This window comes from Lepus europaeus, chromosome 19, assembly GCF_033115175.1.
Source record: "Lepus europaeus isolate LE1 chromosome 19, mLepTim1.pri, whole genome shotgun sequence".
Lineage (NCBI taxonomy): Eukaryota > Metazoa > Chordata > Mammalia > Lagomorpha > Leporidae > Lepus > Lepus europaeus.
This window is the reverse complement of record NC_084845.1, coordinates 71,230,500-71,242,528: the sequence shown is the minus strand read 5'-3', so window position 1 is coordinate 71,242,528 and position 12,029 is coordinate 71,230,500. Positions and strand designations below refer to the sequence as shown.

General features: G+C 59.7%; 1 protein-coding gene across 10 annotated transcripts in view; it reads right to left on the bottom strand.

Annotated features, from left to right (window-relative positions):
* The window catches only part of BANP (BTG3 associated nuclear protein), a 111,992-nt gene that overhangs the window by 58,646 nt on the left and 41,317 nt on the right, over nt 1-12,029 (bottom strand). For 6 of the 10 annotated variants that reach the window (XM_062176911.1, XM_062176913.1, XM_062176917.1 and 3 more), the window contains exons 5-6: nt 7,535-7,651; nt 5,912-6,087 (exon numbers count right to left, since the gene is read on the bottom strand). In XM_062176911.1, coding sequence (XP_062032895.1) covers nt 5,912-6,087; nt 7,535-7,651 — 293 coding nt within the window. The remainder of the gene's footprint in view (nt 1-5,911; nt 6,088-7,534; nt 7,652-12,029) is intronic. The other 4 variants (XM_062176915.1, XM_062176920.1, XM_062176916.1 and 1 more) reach the window with 1 other exon arrangement.

The following is a 12,029-nucleotide window of genomic DNA, read 5'->3' as shown; positions in this document are numbered from 1 at the left end:
CAAGGCAGGAATCTGGCTCAAGGCAAATAGTTCTCAACCCAGGCTGCTGGAGACCTTTGGAAAACAGACCTGTGCCAAGAACCAGGCCCAGCAACTCCGAAGCTATCCGTCCAAGCTAGGCAGGGCCTATCCTGAGTGGTTCTAGAAGCCCCAGGTGGTTCCAATGCATTACCAGGGCTGAGATACACACTGGTGTCATGAAGAGCAAAGTGGTAAACGGATGTTGTCAGCCAGGGACTGAAGGGCAGGGTTTCTGGGCCCCGTTACCCCAGAGCAGCAGCAGGAAATGGGGTGCTTTCTAGAAATGCGAGTTCTCAGGTCCAGCTCCACCCCAAAGGCCAAAGGCTGGGAGGTGCAGCCACGAGCACTCTGGTGCTTGCCGGCCTGTGCTGCCAGAGTCCTGCCGCACAAACCCGCCCTGCCCAGAGGACGGAGACGGCGCATGTCCAGGTGGGCCTGCCGGGTACTAGGGCTGCTGAGCTCTGCTGGGCTCAGGGCAGAGAAAGGCCCAGCTCTGTGCCTACAGCCTCACAGCCCCAAGCAGGGTGAACTCACAGCTCCCACATCACAGCTCTGGTGCACTGGTCCTCAGCAGGCCCTCACACACAAGAGGCGACCGCACTGTCGATCCAGGTCACAGGGCGAGCAAGGGCAGAGCGTGGATCCAAGCAAGCGTGCAACCACGACAGCTTCCTGCCTGCTGGAGTGATCGGGCATTTCCAACGTCTCCTCCTAAAAAGCTGCTGTTCCCCCAAAAGCTCTGGAAGGGGGCGGGAGGGACGCTACGGTGCGATGGGCCAGATCCATGCTGGGGACGCTCACACCCCAAGTGCAGTGCCAGCTCCAGTTCCGGACACTCCACGTGGGCTCCAGCTCCCTGGGAAACAGCACTGCTGTGTCCCGCATGGGAGACCTGGATGGAGTGCCTGGCTCCTGGATTCAGCCTGGTCCAGCCCTGGCATTGTGAAAACTCGGGTAGTGAACCAGTAGACGGAAGATTAATTTGCTTCTCTCTCTGTGTGCGTATGTATAACTCTTCCTTTCAAGTAAATGAAAATAAATATTTAAATAACATAAAAGGGATGGTTTTGTGAACGATTCCTGATATAATTTGCTAAACGATCAGCTTTCTGCATATTCAAAAGTCCCTACGCGGAAACAAAGGAAGGGAGGGAGGAGGAGAAGACTAAAGTGACGACGCAGCACAGCACGGCAGCCACAGAGAGCAGGGATTCCTGCGCGCTGGGTTTCACACGGGGTCCCGTTGGAAGGGACCGACCAGAAACATCAGTACAAACTCTCGCCTGCCTGCTTCCTGGGAGCACACCGGCCAGTGACTGGCTGGAAGGGTGACAGGCCACCGCCAGAGGAGCAGGGGACGTGCAGCGGCAGGGGCCCAGGGCTCCACTGCATGCCCACGAGGCACAGCCACAGCCAAACCCGCTTCCCTGGGGCTGACGTCCCCTGGGAATGCTCGCCCTGCCTCACCTCTGACCTCTCCTGAACTCAGCTTCACGCTGGGGACAACAGAGCACGTCATGTACACGGAAAACAAGGCTGAGCACCAGCCTACAGCAATATTTGGGAAAACTACCTTTCGGTAACTCGAAAATGACATTTTACTGAAACACACTGGTCCAACTTTGGCACCTGAAGCAACAGAAACAGTCACTTTCTGTGCAAGTACAAGTGAGATCACTAGAAAAATAAACGTGCTTTCTCTTCCAGCCACCTGAGACCCACAGCACTGCGACTCTGGAACACAGCCGGTGCAGACAACGCCTCTGGCAGCCAGGTGCACGTCCACGCTGTAGAGCGCGCCTGCCTGCTGTGCGGGCTCCCGAGGAGGACCGGAGAAAGCCCAGAGCTGAGCGGGTGACACGGCCAGCGGCCTGGCTCCAGGCTTCCTCCTCCAGAGAGGACAGAGGACAAGCGTGCTCCAGGGGCTCCCTGGGCCTTGGCCAAGTATCACAGTCAGAGGCAAAGACAGCACCACAGTGCGTCCTCGTCCCTGCCTCACGCTTGGCCTGCACAGCCGTGACGCAGGGGCTGCTCTCCTCCGGGGAGACACAGGGCGGCTGAGTAGCCGGGACACTGGTGCCTCCCTGCTCCTCCACAGCAGGCAGCCCAATCCCAGGGCAGCCGAAGAGGCGGCCAGACACAACTTGGGCACCATGGTGGCAGGAGACTGGGGTGGACCGACCAGGAAGTCCCCAGTGCTCCAAGCACCTCACCCCAATCCAATGGAACGCACCTCCTGGGGCCTTCCCAGAGACAGGAAGCCCCACCCCCGGCGACTAGGCCAGCATCTCAGTGTCTGGGGTCCCACTTTCCGGCCGTGACATACTCCCAGCTCCCACCATGCTGCCCGCCTCCCACATTCCACCTGCCACTCTCCCAGGCTATGCCTGAGACTCCATGTACTCCAAACAGGCCGCCGTGGAACGACTGATGACGCACTTCCGTCTCCAAAGAAAGCAACACTCTGCCGTCCAGAGACTCCGCGCGACAGCAACCCTCACTTCAACTTGGCTGCCTTCCAGGCCAGGAACAGTCGGGCTCATGAGCCGGCTCAGCCTACGTCTTCCACCGTGCTAACGCTAACTTTCATCTGGCTTCGTAAAGCCCTGTCCAAGCTATCTGTGACTCGCAGAGGCCGCACACACAACGGGAGAAACAGCTCCAACAACGGACCGTCCCAAAGAGTAAGTCCACGCAGAACCCACGAGCCGGGAGCTCAAAGGCCAGCATCCCGCCACCGCGCAAGCTGGCGAGCACAGGGCTCCCGGCTCAAGGTGCGCCCATGGAATCCTAACAGCAGTGAGTCGTCTCCCCACCCGTGGCAGAGTGCGAGACCTCCACGGCTGATACAGGACTCCCGACATCATTACGCTGCCGCACCTGAACGGGGCTCAGAACTCCAGTGCACATAAAGCCACATGGGTCCCAGCAGGCTGTCTCTGCTAGCGTGACGCCACTACAGACGCCCCGAAAGAACCTGCCTCGGCGGGGGCAGGGGTGGGAGGGCTGAGGGGGCAGCGCTTGGCCGAGCTGCTAAGACACAACTTGGGTCACCCATCTTCCACGTGGAACTGCTGGGTTCAGGTCCCGGTGGAAGGAAGAAAGGAGAGAAGGAGCAAGGAGTGAATTATAAAACCTTCGTCCCTACCACCTACCGTGGAGCAGTGGACATCTCATGGATGTCTGGGATGGGGGGAGGGGGCAGACGGAAGGCCCCATGTCTGGACGACAACCGTGGGAACCGAGCAGCCTCCCAGTGGGGCCTCTTTCAATACAAACAAAGATGACACAAGCACCTGACACGGAATGTGAGAATTCCAGATTCTCACACCACCACTCCACGGATGACAAATCAGAGACAGCGGCTGAGAAGTTACTCAATCCACTGTTTCTCTCGAGACAGTTTCTGGCACAGGGTTCTTAGATCAGCAATCCTATCAGAAAGATTTTGCCAGTAAACACTCAAGTATGTCTTAAAGTGGAAAGGCAGCTTAACCGCCAATGTGGCTGGGCGGCTGTGCCAGGGCAGGGTCTGAGCCCCAGGTGGCTGTGCCTGTGCCCCAGGTGGCTGTGCCTGCGCTGGGGCCACGCAGCTCAGTGCCCTGGTGGCCGAGAGCCCCCTAGTCAGATCCTGCTCAGCACCCCGAGGCCACAGCTGAAACCGTGTGGGTCGCTGTCCTGTCTGCCCTCTCCCCACTGTCAAATGTGATCAGAATCGCAGTGAGACAGCTCCTTCGCTAAGACGCTCTGTGTCGCAGTGAGACAGCTCCTTCGCTAAGACGCTCTGTGTCGCAGTGAGACAGCTCGCTTCGCTAAGACGCTCTGTGTCGCAGTGAGACAGCTCGCTTCGCTAAGACGCTCTGTGTCGCAGTGAGACAGCTCGCTTCGCTAAGACGCTCTGTGTCGCAGTGAGACAGCTCGCTTCGCTAAGACGCTCTGTGTCGCAGTGAGACAGCTCGCTTCGCTAAGACGTTCTGTGTCGCAGTGAGACAGCTCGCTTCGCTAAGACGCTCTGTGGATCTCAGCAGTAAGCAGGGGCGTTCACAAGGCAGCAACAGAAAACCAGCGTCCACTGAGACGCAGCAGGCTGCTCAGACGGGGCATTCCTAGCCCCCAGGGCCAGGGAACAGACCACCACCAAACAGCCCAGTGAGCACGGCCTCCATGAGGTCCAAGACAGCTCACGTCTCCCTGGCTTTGGCCTGGACCAGCCCCAGCCGTTGTGGTTCTCTGAGAATGCAGGCACTTTAATACTCACACAAGAAAACAATGTGTATCCTGGAAGCCAGGAAGTAACATGACTGCACCGACACCTGCTGCCCGCTAGCACGGCCCTCGCTCACAGCCTGTCTCCAATAGGCGACGGCCAAGCACAGGACACAAAGTGACAACTGAAGCGCCCGGGTTTCTCTGGAGGCAATGATCAATCTAGAATTACATGGACAAGACAACTGCAAAGCCCTGCGAATTGACTAAAAACCATGGAAACGAATGCTCTACAATGGTTACTTCTAGGCCAGTGCTGGGCCGAGTGGTTACGGAGTGGGTTGGGAGACTCACGTGCCACACCAAGAGTGCCAGCTCTGCTCGACTCCAGCTTCCTGCAGGGAGGGGCAGGTAACTGTGCCAGTAACCGGGCTGCAGGCACCACAGGGCAGCTCCAGCCGTTGCGGCCAATTGGGAGTGAACCATCTGATGGAAGAGCGATCTCCCCCCCCCCCTTCTCTCCCTCTCCTCTCTCTGTATAACTCTTTCAAATAAATAAATAAATAAATCTTTTTTAAAAAAAGTAACTTTAACAAAATGCCGTTTTCAATGTTTCCACAATAGTGACAAGTCTTTCCAGAGAAAACATTTTGCTCAACAGAAAACCCTACGGAGCTGGCACTGTGGAGTAGCAGGTAAAGCTGCCGCCTGCAATGCCAGCATCCCAGGTGGGCACCAGTTTGAGGCCCGGCCACTCTACTTCCAATCTGGCTCTCTGCTATGACCTGGGATAGCAGTGGAGGATGGCCCAAGTCCTTGGCCCCCTGCACCCACGTGGGAGACCTGGAAGAAGCTCCTGGCTCCTGGCTTTGGATTAGCGCAACTCCGACTGTCGCAGCCATCAGGGGGAGTGAACCAGTGGACGGAAGACCTCTCTCTCTCCCTGACTCTCTGTAACTCTGCCATTCAAATAAATAAATAACGCTTTCAAAATAAATAAATAAATAAATAAATAAAGCCCTATACTGTGCTTTTGGAAGAGGCAGTGGCTCACAGAGAGGGGCACAGGTCTTACCAGCTAGCCACAGGCAGACTCCAGAACTCCAGCCTTTCCTCCCCGCCACGCTGCAGTAACCTGGTCACCGTAGCTAAGTCCCTTAACAGAGCCACACGGAGGCCCCGGGTGGCATGACGCCTCCCAAAGGCCCTGGCCACCCAAGGCCAGGCAGGAGGACACCGCAGCCCTCGCAGGAGAGAACCGGGAGCCAGGCGTAGTCCCACCCCGACCTTCCAGCTACTGCTCGGAAGCTGCAGCATGGCTTAGGCCAGGAACCCAGCCCAGATCTGCCCCCCAGATCAGCGACACAGCTCGCAGACGCTGAGCCGAGTGCTGGTGAGCACAGCCCAGGGCTCTGCTGCCCGTCCTCAGGAAGCACCCAGAACCGGAGCCAACAAGCCACACAGACTGAAGCACACTGCAGAAGCTTGCACTGCTGTGGAGAGGTTTCTTCTCTGCAGTGGGAGCAGTGAGGCACACACGTCACACAGGACAAGCCCGGGAGCCTGGAGGCCTCGGAACGCGGGATCACAGTTATTCCATCACGTCCATCCTCTGTGTTACGTTTCTAAAAAGCAGAAGTAAAGCTGTCCCTCACCCCAACCGTCTTGGCTGATGGGCACCCACCTTCCGAGTTCAAGGTGATCAGGGTGACGTTGTTCCCGATGCTCTGACCCCCTGGCTGGCCGCAGGTGGACACAGAGTCGCTGGCCTCCGACCCACTCTCCCCGTCTTCATTGTGGCTGTCGTCTTGACCCGGCACCTTCACCACGATGGTGTTCTGCCGACGCCCAGGGACTGCGCTGTGGGAACAAACACGCCAGCCAGTGCTGTGAGAGGGGCACGACCAGGCAAGCAGGGTCAGCTCTGCTCACTGCCAGGCGTGGGTCCTGGCCTAGCACGGCGCTAACTAAGTCTGGACCACACTGCTCTTCCTACAAAGGTTAAGGTGGCAAATCTAACGGGAGAGGACAGCCTGGGCTTAACAGAAATCAGACAAAAAGGAAACGAAGGTAGGAAGAAGCTACTTTTAGCACAAAAGAAAGAAAACCACAACTCACTGTGACTTGACCTAGCACGTGCTGTCAGAGGCCATCCTGTCAGTGGGCGGAACTTGAACGAGAGCATCTAAGCATTTGTTATGGGTGCGTCAAAGGGAAGGCCACAGGCCGAGGAAGCACACCACGGGCCCCGGTGAGCACAGGCCACACGTGAGACACCCAGAGACGGCTGAGCCTCCGACAAGCAACCTCACCCCATCACTCGCACCAACAAAGTCCACTGCAGGGGCCAAGATCCAGAGAACTCACAGGGGCCGCCTCATCACCAGGGCAGCTCCTGAACATGCTCACAAAAGAAAACCAAAGGGCCTTCTGGAGGCCTGCAGAGGACCCTCCCCACGGCCCCCAGTGGGCCACGAAGCACCGAGATCCGGCACAGCAGACGTCTCCCTGCCTGCAGTCCAGCTGTGCGCAGCTCCGGCCGCCGGGGGAGCCGCTGCCCTTGCCCTCTCTGCACCTGCCTCCCCGAGAACTGCCCGGCTAAACTCTCCCTGCCACTCGGGTGCCCCTTCGAGTGAGCCTCCACCAGCAGACTGGCTCCTTCCTGCCTCTCACCCCTGCATCAGGCCCCTGCGATGCTCGCCCAGAGAGGAGGCTACGACGAGAAACCGGGACAAAGCTGGAGGAGGACCCATCTGCACAAGAGCCTGAGAGAAGTGGACCAACAGGGAACCACAGCAGCAGAGCCCTGGCAGGGGCCCGTGACGGGGGACGGCCGAGCCCGGGATGCTGGCAGAGGGCCGCCTGCAGGGCCTTCACCTCCACACACAGGGAGAGTGCCGTCTGTCCACTCCCACTTCTGACCAGAGTCCACCCAAAATGCCTCAAAAGAAAAAGGTGTGAGAAAAAACTGACCACCTGCAAAGGTCTGCGTCACCGGCAGATGTGAGACGAGGAGACACTCAGGGGACCGGCACAGCGGGCGGGAGGACAGGCGCCTTCCCTCGGTGCGGGGATGCACAGCGACCTCCCTCCCTCGCACACATCCGCGCCAGTACAGGGGCCCCGGCCGCCTGCCCTCTGCACCGCGGTGGATCAGGACACGGCCCTCGGCCTCGCCAGCGGCCCTGGGTGCTGCACTGGCCCTCCCCGACCGCCACCACCATGGACCACGTGCTGGGACAGGGCCCTGGCTGGGGACACTGTCTTCGTCTCAGTGGGGGAAGGTGGGGGTGCCGTGGCTACTGACTTGCTAACGACATTTTCCAGGGGTTCCGGCGCCCTGTTGCTCAAGGGGTCTTCCATCTTGGCTACAATGGCGTTCTGCCGGTCACTGTTGAGTATTACTGTAGTCTGGGGGACGGCGCTACGGAACAAAAGAATCACAAAGAAAAGAAGACCTTAACACAGCGACATTCACTTTAAGAGCACATGCGAGCAATTCAACACAGTCCACTCCCCCGACCTGCACGAAGGCAGCGAGGGAGCCGACACCAGGCGAGACCGGGGACGCTCTGGCGAGCTGGACCTCCCTGTCGGGCTCAGTCGAGCTGAGGCTATCACAGCCCGCGTGGAGCAGAGGCTGGGCTGTCACGGGCAGGCCACGCGCGGCTCAGTCTGTCAGACTGTGGTGGACATCGCTCCTCGGCCCCCCAGGCAATCTGCACGCTCCTCCTGCCTGCACACACGTCAGCACCAGGAACGCGTGTGACACAGCCTCAGCGATCCTCCTGGGGAACAGGGGGACCACGCGGCGCCTGAGGTGGGCCCACGGGAGCACAGGGGCTACGATAGGGGGAGCTGACAGAGCAGCACCCACCGCACAGACCCCATATCCCACAGTTAATTTTTGTAACCCTTAGTGCTCTGTGGTCCCAGAAATTTCTAAATTGTAGGATGCTGGGAGCAAGAACAGGCACTTGCAGCACAAAGGAACACTTCCTGGGAGTAAAACATCATCCTTGGATTCCACGCTCCAGAAAGCCGGTCTGCGGAAAAACTGCTTTCCCGGGATGCGCACTGTGGAAACCCAGCCGTGCCACAGCCCGCGTGTTTGCTGGTCATCCCGAGGGAACTGCAGCCGGAAGATTCTGCACGGGCCAGGTGTTTGCGCCACCCAGCACTTCCGGGCGTGGTTTCTGCGTCACTTAGCGACGCGGCTTCTCAGACACAGAGCACCAGACCAAAGTGGTTCCTAGGAGGCTGGCATTCTCCCAGAGGCGTGTTGGTGGGGCCAGGGTCCCCAGGATCCTCCCCCACAACCTCCCCATGAGCCACCGGGACCCTGACTGTGGAGCGGAGTCAGCACGTGGCCCTCAGCTGACAGACTGTTAGAACTGAGCGACTCGCACCCTGACACAGTGGTTCCAGCTGGGATGACACACCCCCGGGGCACCTGAGGCATCACAGGGGCTGAGGACCTCCCACAGGCCCCACCCCCTTGCCCGCTGCGTACTGCTTCCCCAAAGCCCTTTTCCCATTTGACCTCTGCTGCCAGTCTGCCCCGGGTAGCCTGAGCACCGGGCACACACTGTCTGCTGCCACGGATTTACTATGTGACCCAAGTTTCTCAGCACTTAGAACTGTAAGAGCCAAAGTCCACAACGAACCACACTGCACAGCGTCTGAAGCCGACGCCCCTCCTCCCCTGGGCCATGCGCTCACAGGCCAGTTGTCCCATGTGGGCAGTGCACCCACGCGCTCCCAGGCCGGCTGCCCCACGCGGGCAGTGCGCTCCCAGGCCAGCTGCCCCACGCGGGTAGTGCGCTCCCAGGCCGGCTGCCCCACGCGGGCAGTGTGCTCACACGCTTTGCTCCTTGCACACGCGTCACCGCGGCACCGACGCACAGCAGCAGAGTCCTGACCCCGACGCCGACGGTCTCAGGACAGAACCTGTGCCGCCGGGATTTAGCTCCGTGCTTCTGTAGCCGCAGCCGCAGGGTGAGGCTTTTGTGAAGGAAATGAAATGGAAAAGCCCACAATAATTTGTTTGAGAAGCAGAGAGAGCAAGCGCGCGCGCACACACACACACACACACACTGAGGCAGAGCGAGTTCCCATCCACTGCTTCACTCACCAAATGCCCACCACAGCCAAGGCTGGGCTAGGGCTGACGCCGGGAGCGTAAAACTCAACCCAGGCTTCCCAGGCCCCGTGCCAGCAGGAAGCTGGCTCAGGAGCCAGGACTGGGAACCAAACCCACGTAATCTGAACTCCAAACCCACGTAATCTGAACTCCAAACCCACGTAATCTGAACTCGGATGCCTTAACCACTAAACCAATTGCCTGTTCCCTCGAGTAATACTAAGTAGCAAAAAACAAACAAATGGAAACATGTCTGTCACTCGTACAGCAAGGACTGTCAAAACCTGGGATGCAAACTACGGGCAGCTCTCACTCCCGTCTCCCTGGGGTTCCCCAAAGGAGCTGCCTCTGTCTGTCCACAGCCCAGGGTCGCCCTGCTTGTCACCCTAGGATGCCTTTCTGGACTGGGCACTTGCCTGGCTCTGAGCCCTGCTCCCCAGGGAGATCGAGCCCTGAACTGCTGCTAGGAGGAAGGAGCGCTGCAGGTGGGACAGAAACCGAGAGCACTCTGAGCTCCCCAAGGGACGTCACCAGGCGGCCCTGGTCTTCAAGGGGCCCTTTCAGGGGTCTGGGCTTCCCAGGACTCAGAGAATCCAAACTGCTACTGCTTCCTGACACCTCCCCTCCCCCGCCCGCCCACCGCGCAGGAGCCAGTTCCGGAAGAAGGGAATCAACTCCGTCAGGGCTCCCCTCTCTTCCTCTGGCTGGTTCCGATTCTCCAGCTGAACCTGACTCATGCATTCTGAAATAACTGCTCACAGGAAGTCATGAGAACAGAGCCCTGCGCACCTCTTGGGCATCCCCTAATGGTGACAGCCCCGGTACCTGGGGCGCCACGGCAACAGCAGGACAGCGCGCGCGGGCCCTACCCAGATTTCACCTCTGTCTATGCCAGTGTGCCTACGTGTGCAGCTGTATGCAGCTGGGACCCACACACACCGAGGCAGGAGCAGCCGTCAGCTCCAAGGAGCTCTGTGGAGCTAACACGCCGGCCCAGGCCCCTTTCCACCTGGACACCTCGCCACTGCACCAACACCAGCCAGGTGACATCAAGGGGAGGACAGCCGCAGGACACCTAGCTGTCCAGATACGGCTGCCAGGGACACCCGTGGACAGGCTAGCACATGGACACACGTCTCCATGAGGGCGAGTGCTGGCCAGAGCCCGGCCTCCCCACGTCGTCAGCGGCACTGGTGCTGCCTGCTTCCCCTCTGCCTTCCCGGCAGGCATGCAGTGGCCTCACTGTGGCTGCTCCTGGGGCGGCGCACCTGCTCACGCCCGCTGGCCAGCCCAGCCCCTCCCGGGCAAAACGTCTGCTCACGGGTTCTCAGGCACGCTGAAACTGGGTGATTTCCTGCGCTGAGCTGTGAGGGTGCGGTGGTGCACAGCCTGCCCACGTCAGACGCGTGGCTGCCGGCGTGGTCTCCCTGTCCTCTTCACCCCCTCCCTCATGGGTCCAGCTCACCAGCCGCCTCACAGATCTGTGATTTGTTGGCAGTTCCTTTTCTTTTTTTTTTTTTTTTTGACAGGCAGAGTGGACAGTGAGAGAGAGAGACAGAGAGAAAGGTCTTCCTTTTGCAGTTGGTTCACCCTCCAATGGCCACCGCAGCCAGCACGCTGTGGCCGGCGCACCGCGCTGATCCGAAGCCAGGAGCCAGGTGCTTCTCCTGGTCTCCCGTGGGGTGCAGGGCCCAAACACTTGGGCCATGGCAGAGAGCTGGCCTGGAAGAGGGGCAACCGGGACAGAATCTGGTGCCCCAACCGGGACTAGAACCCGGTGTGTCGGCGCCGCAGGCAGAGGATTAGCCTAGTGAGCTGTGGTGCCGGCCTGGCAGTTCCTTTTCATCCCAGGTGTGAGGGCGTACGAGGTGCCCTCCTCCACTGCACGCCACGTCTGGCTGCCACAGGGCCCCCCTTCTTCCACTCCACTCCACTGCTCCAGTGCCTCGGCAATAAGCCCCTGGGCACGTCCGTGTGGCCATTTCTGTTCTCCATCGGCTCCCCTGGCGGTCATGGGTCCCCCCACTCATACCCTTGGCCTGAATCCTAAAACTTCCTTCTGTCTCCTCCCCTAAGTGGACCACTTACAGTGCCTGGAACCGGCACCAAAGCTTCAGGAATGGAGGAGAGGTGGCCGGGCCGCGGACTGCTGTCGTGGGCAGGGTGATGCTGCACAGCTGAGCGCTCTGCACGAACCACGCAGCTCCACTCGCGGCCCAGGGCCTGGCACGGACCCCACCAGTCGGCCAGCTCACGCAGGCTGAGACGGCACGGCAGGGCCAGCATACGCACAGAGGATCGATGTCTGCTCTAGACAGCACGGCCAGTGAGTGGCAGAGCTGCACTTGAGCCCCAAGTCCTCCTGGGACACGCAGAGCTGATGTGCCAAACCCAAATCAACAAGATACACATCTTCAACCTGGTACCCCCCCCCCCCAAGACTTCCAGGGGAAGCCAAGGCCCTGCAGAGACAGCCAGGAACCTCGTTCTTCCTTCCAGTTCCCGGAGGAGATTCTGACTGACACCCGAAGATGGAAAGGCCCAGCAGGCCCAGCAGACTGGCCACTGCCCGGACGCCCACGTCCCGGAGAGCCAGTTCCAGCTCAGGCTACGCCACGGCTGTCCAGCTTCCGGCTAGCACTTCTCAGGAGGCAGCGGG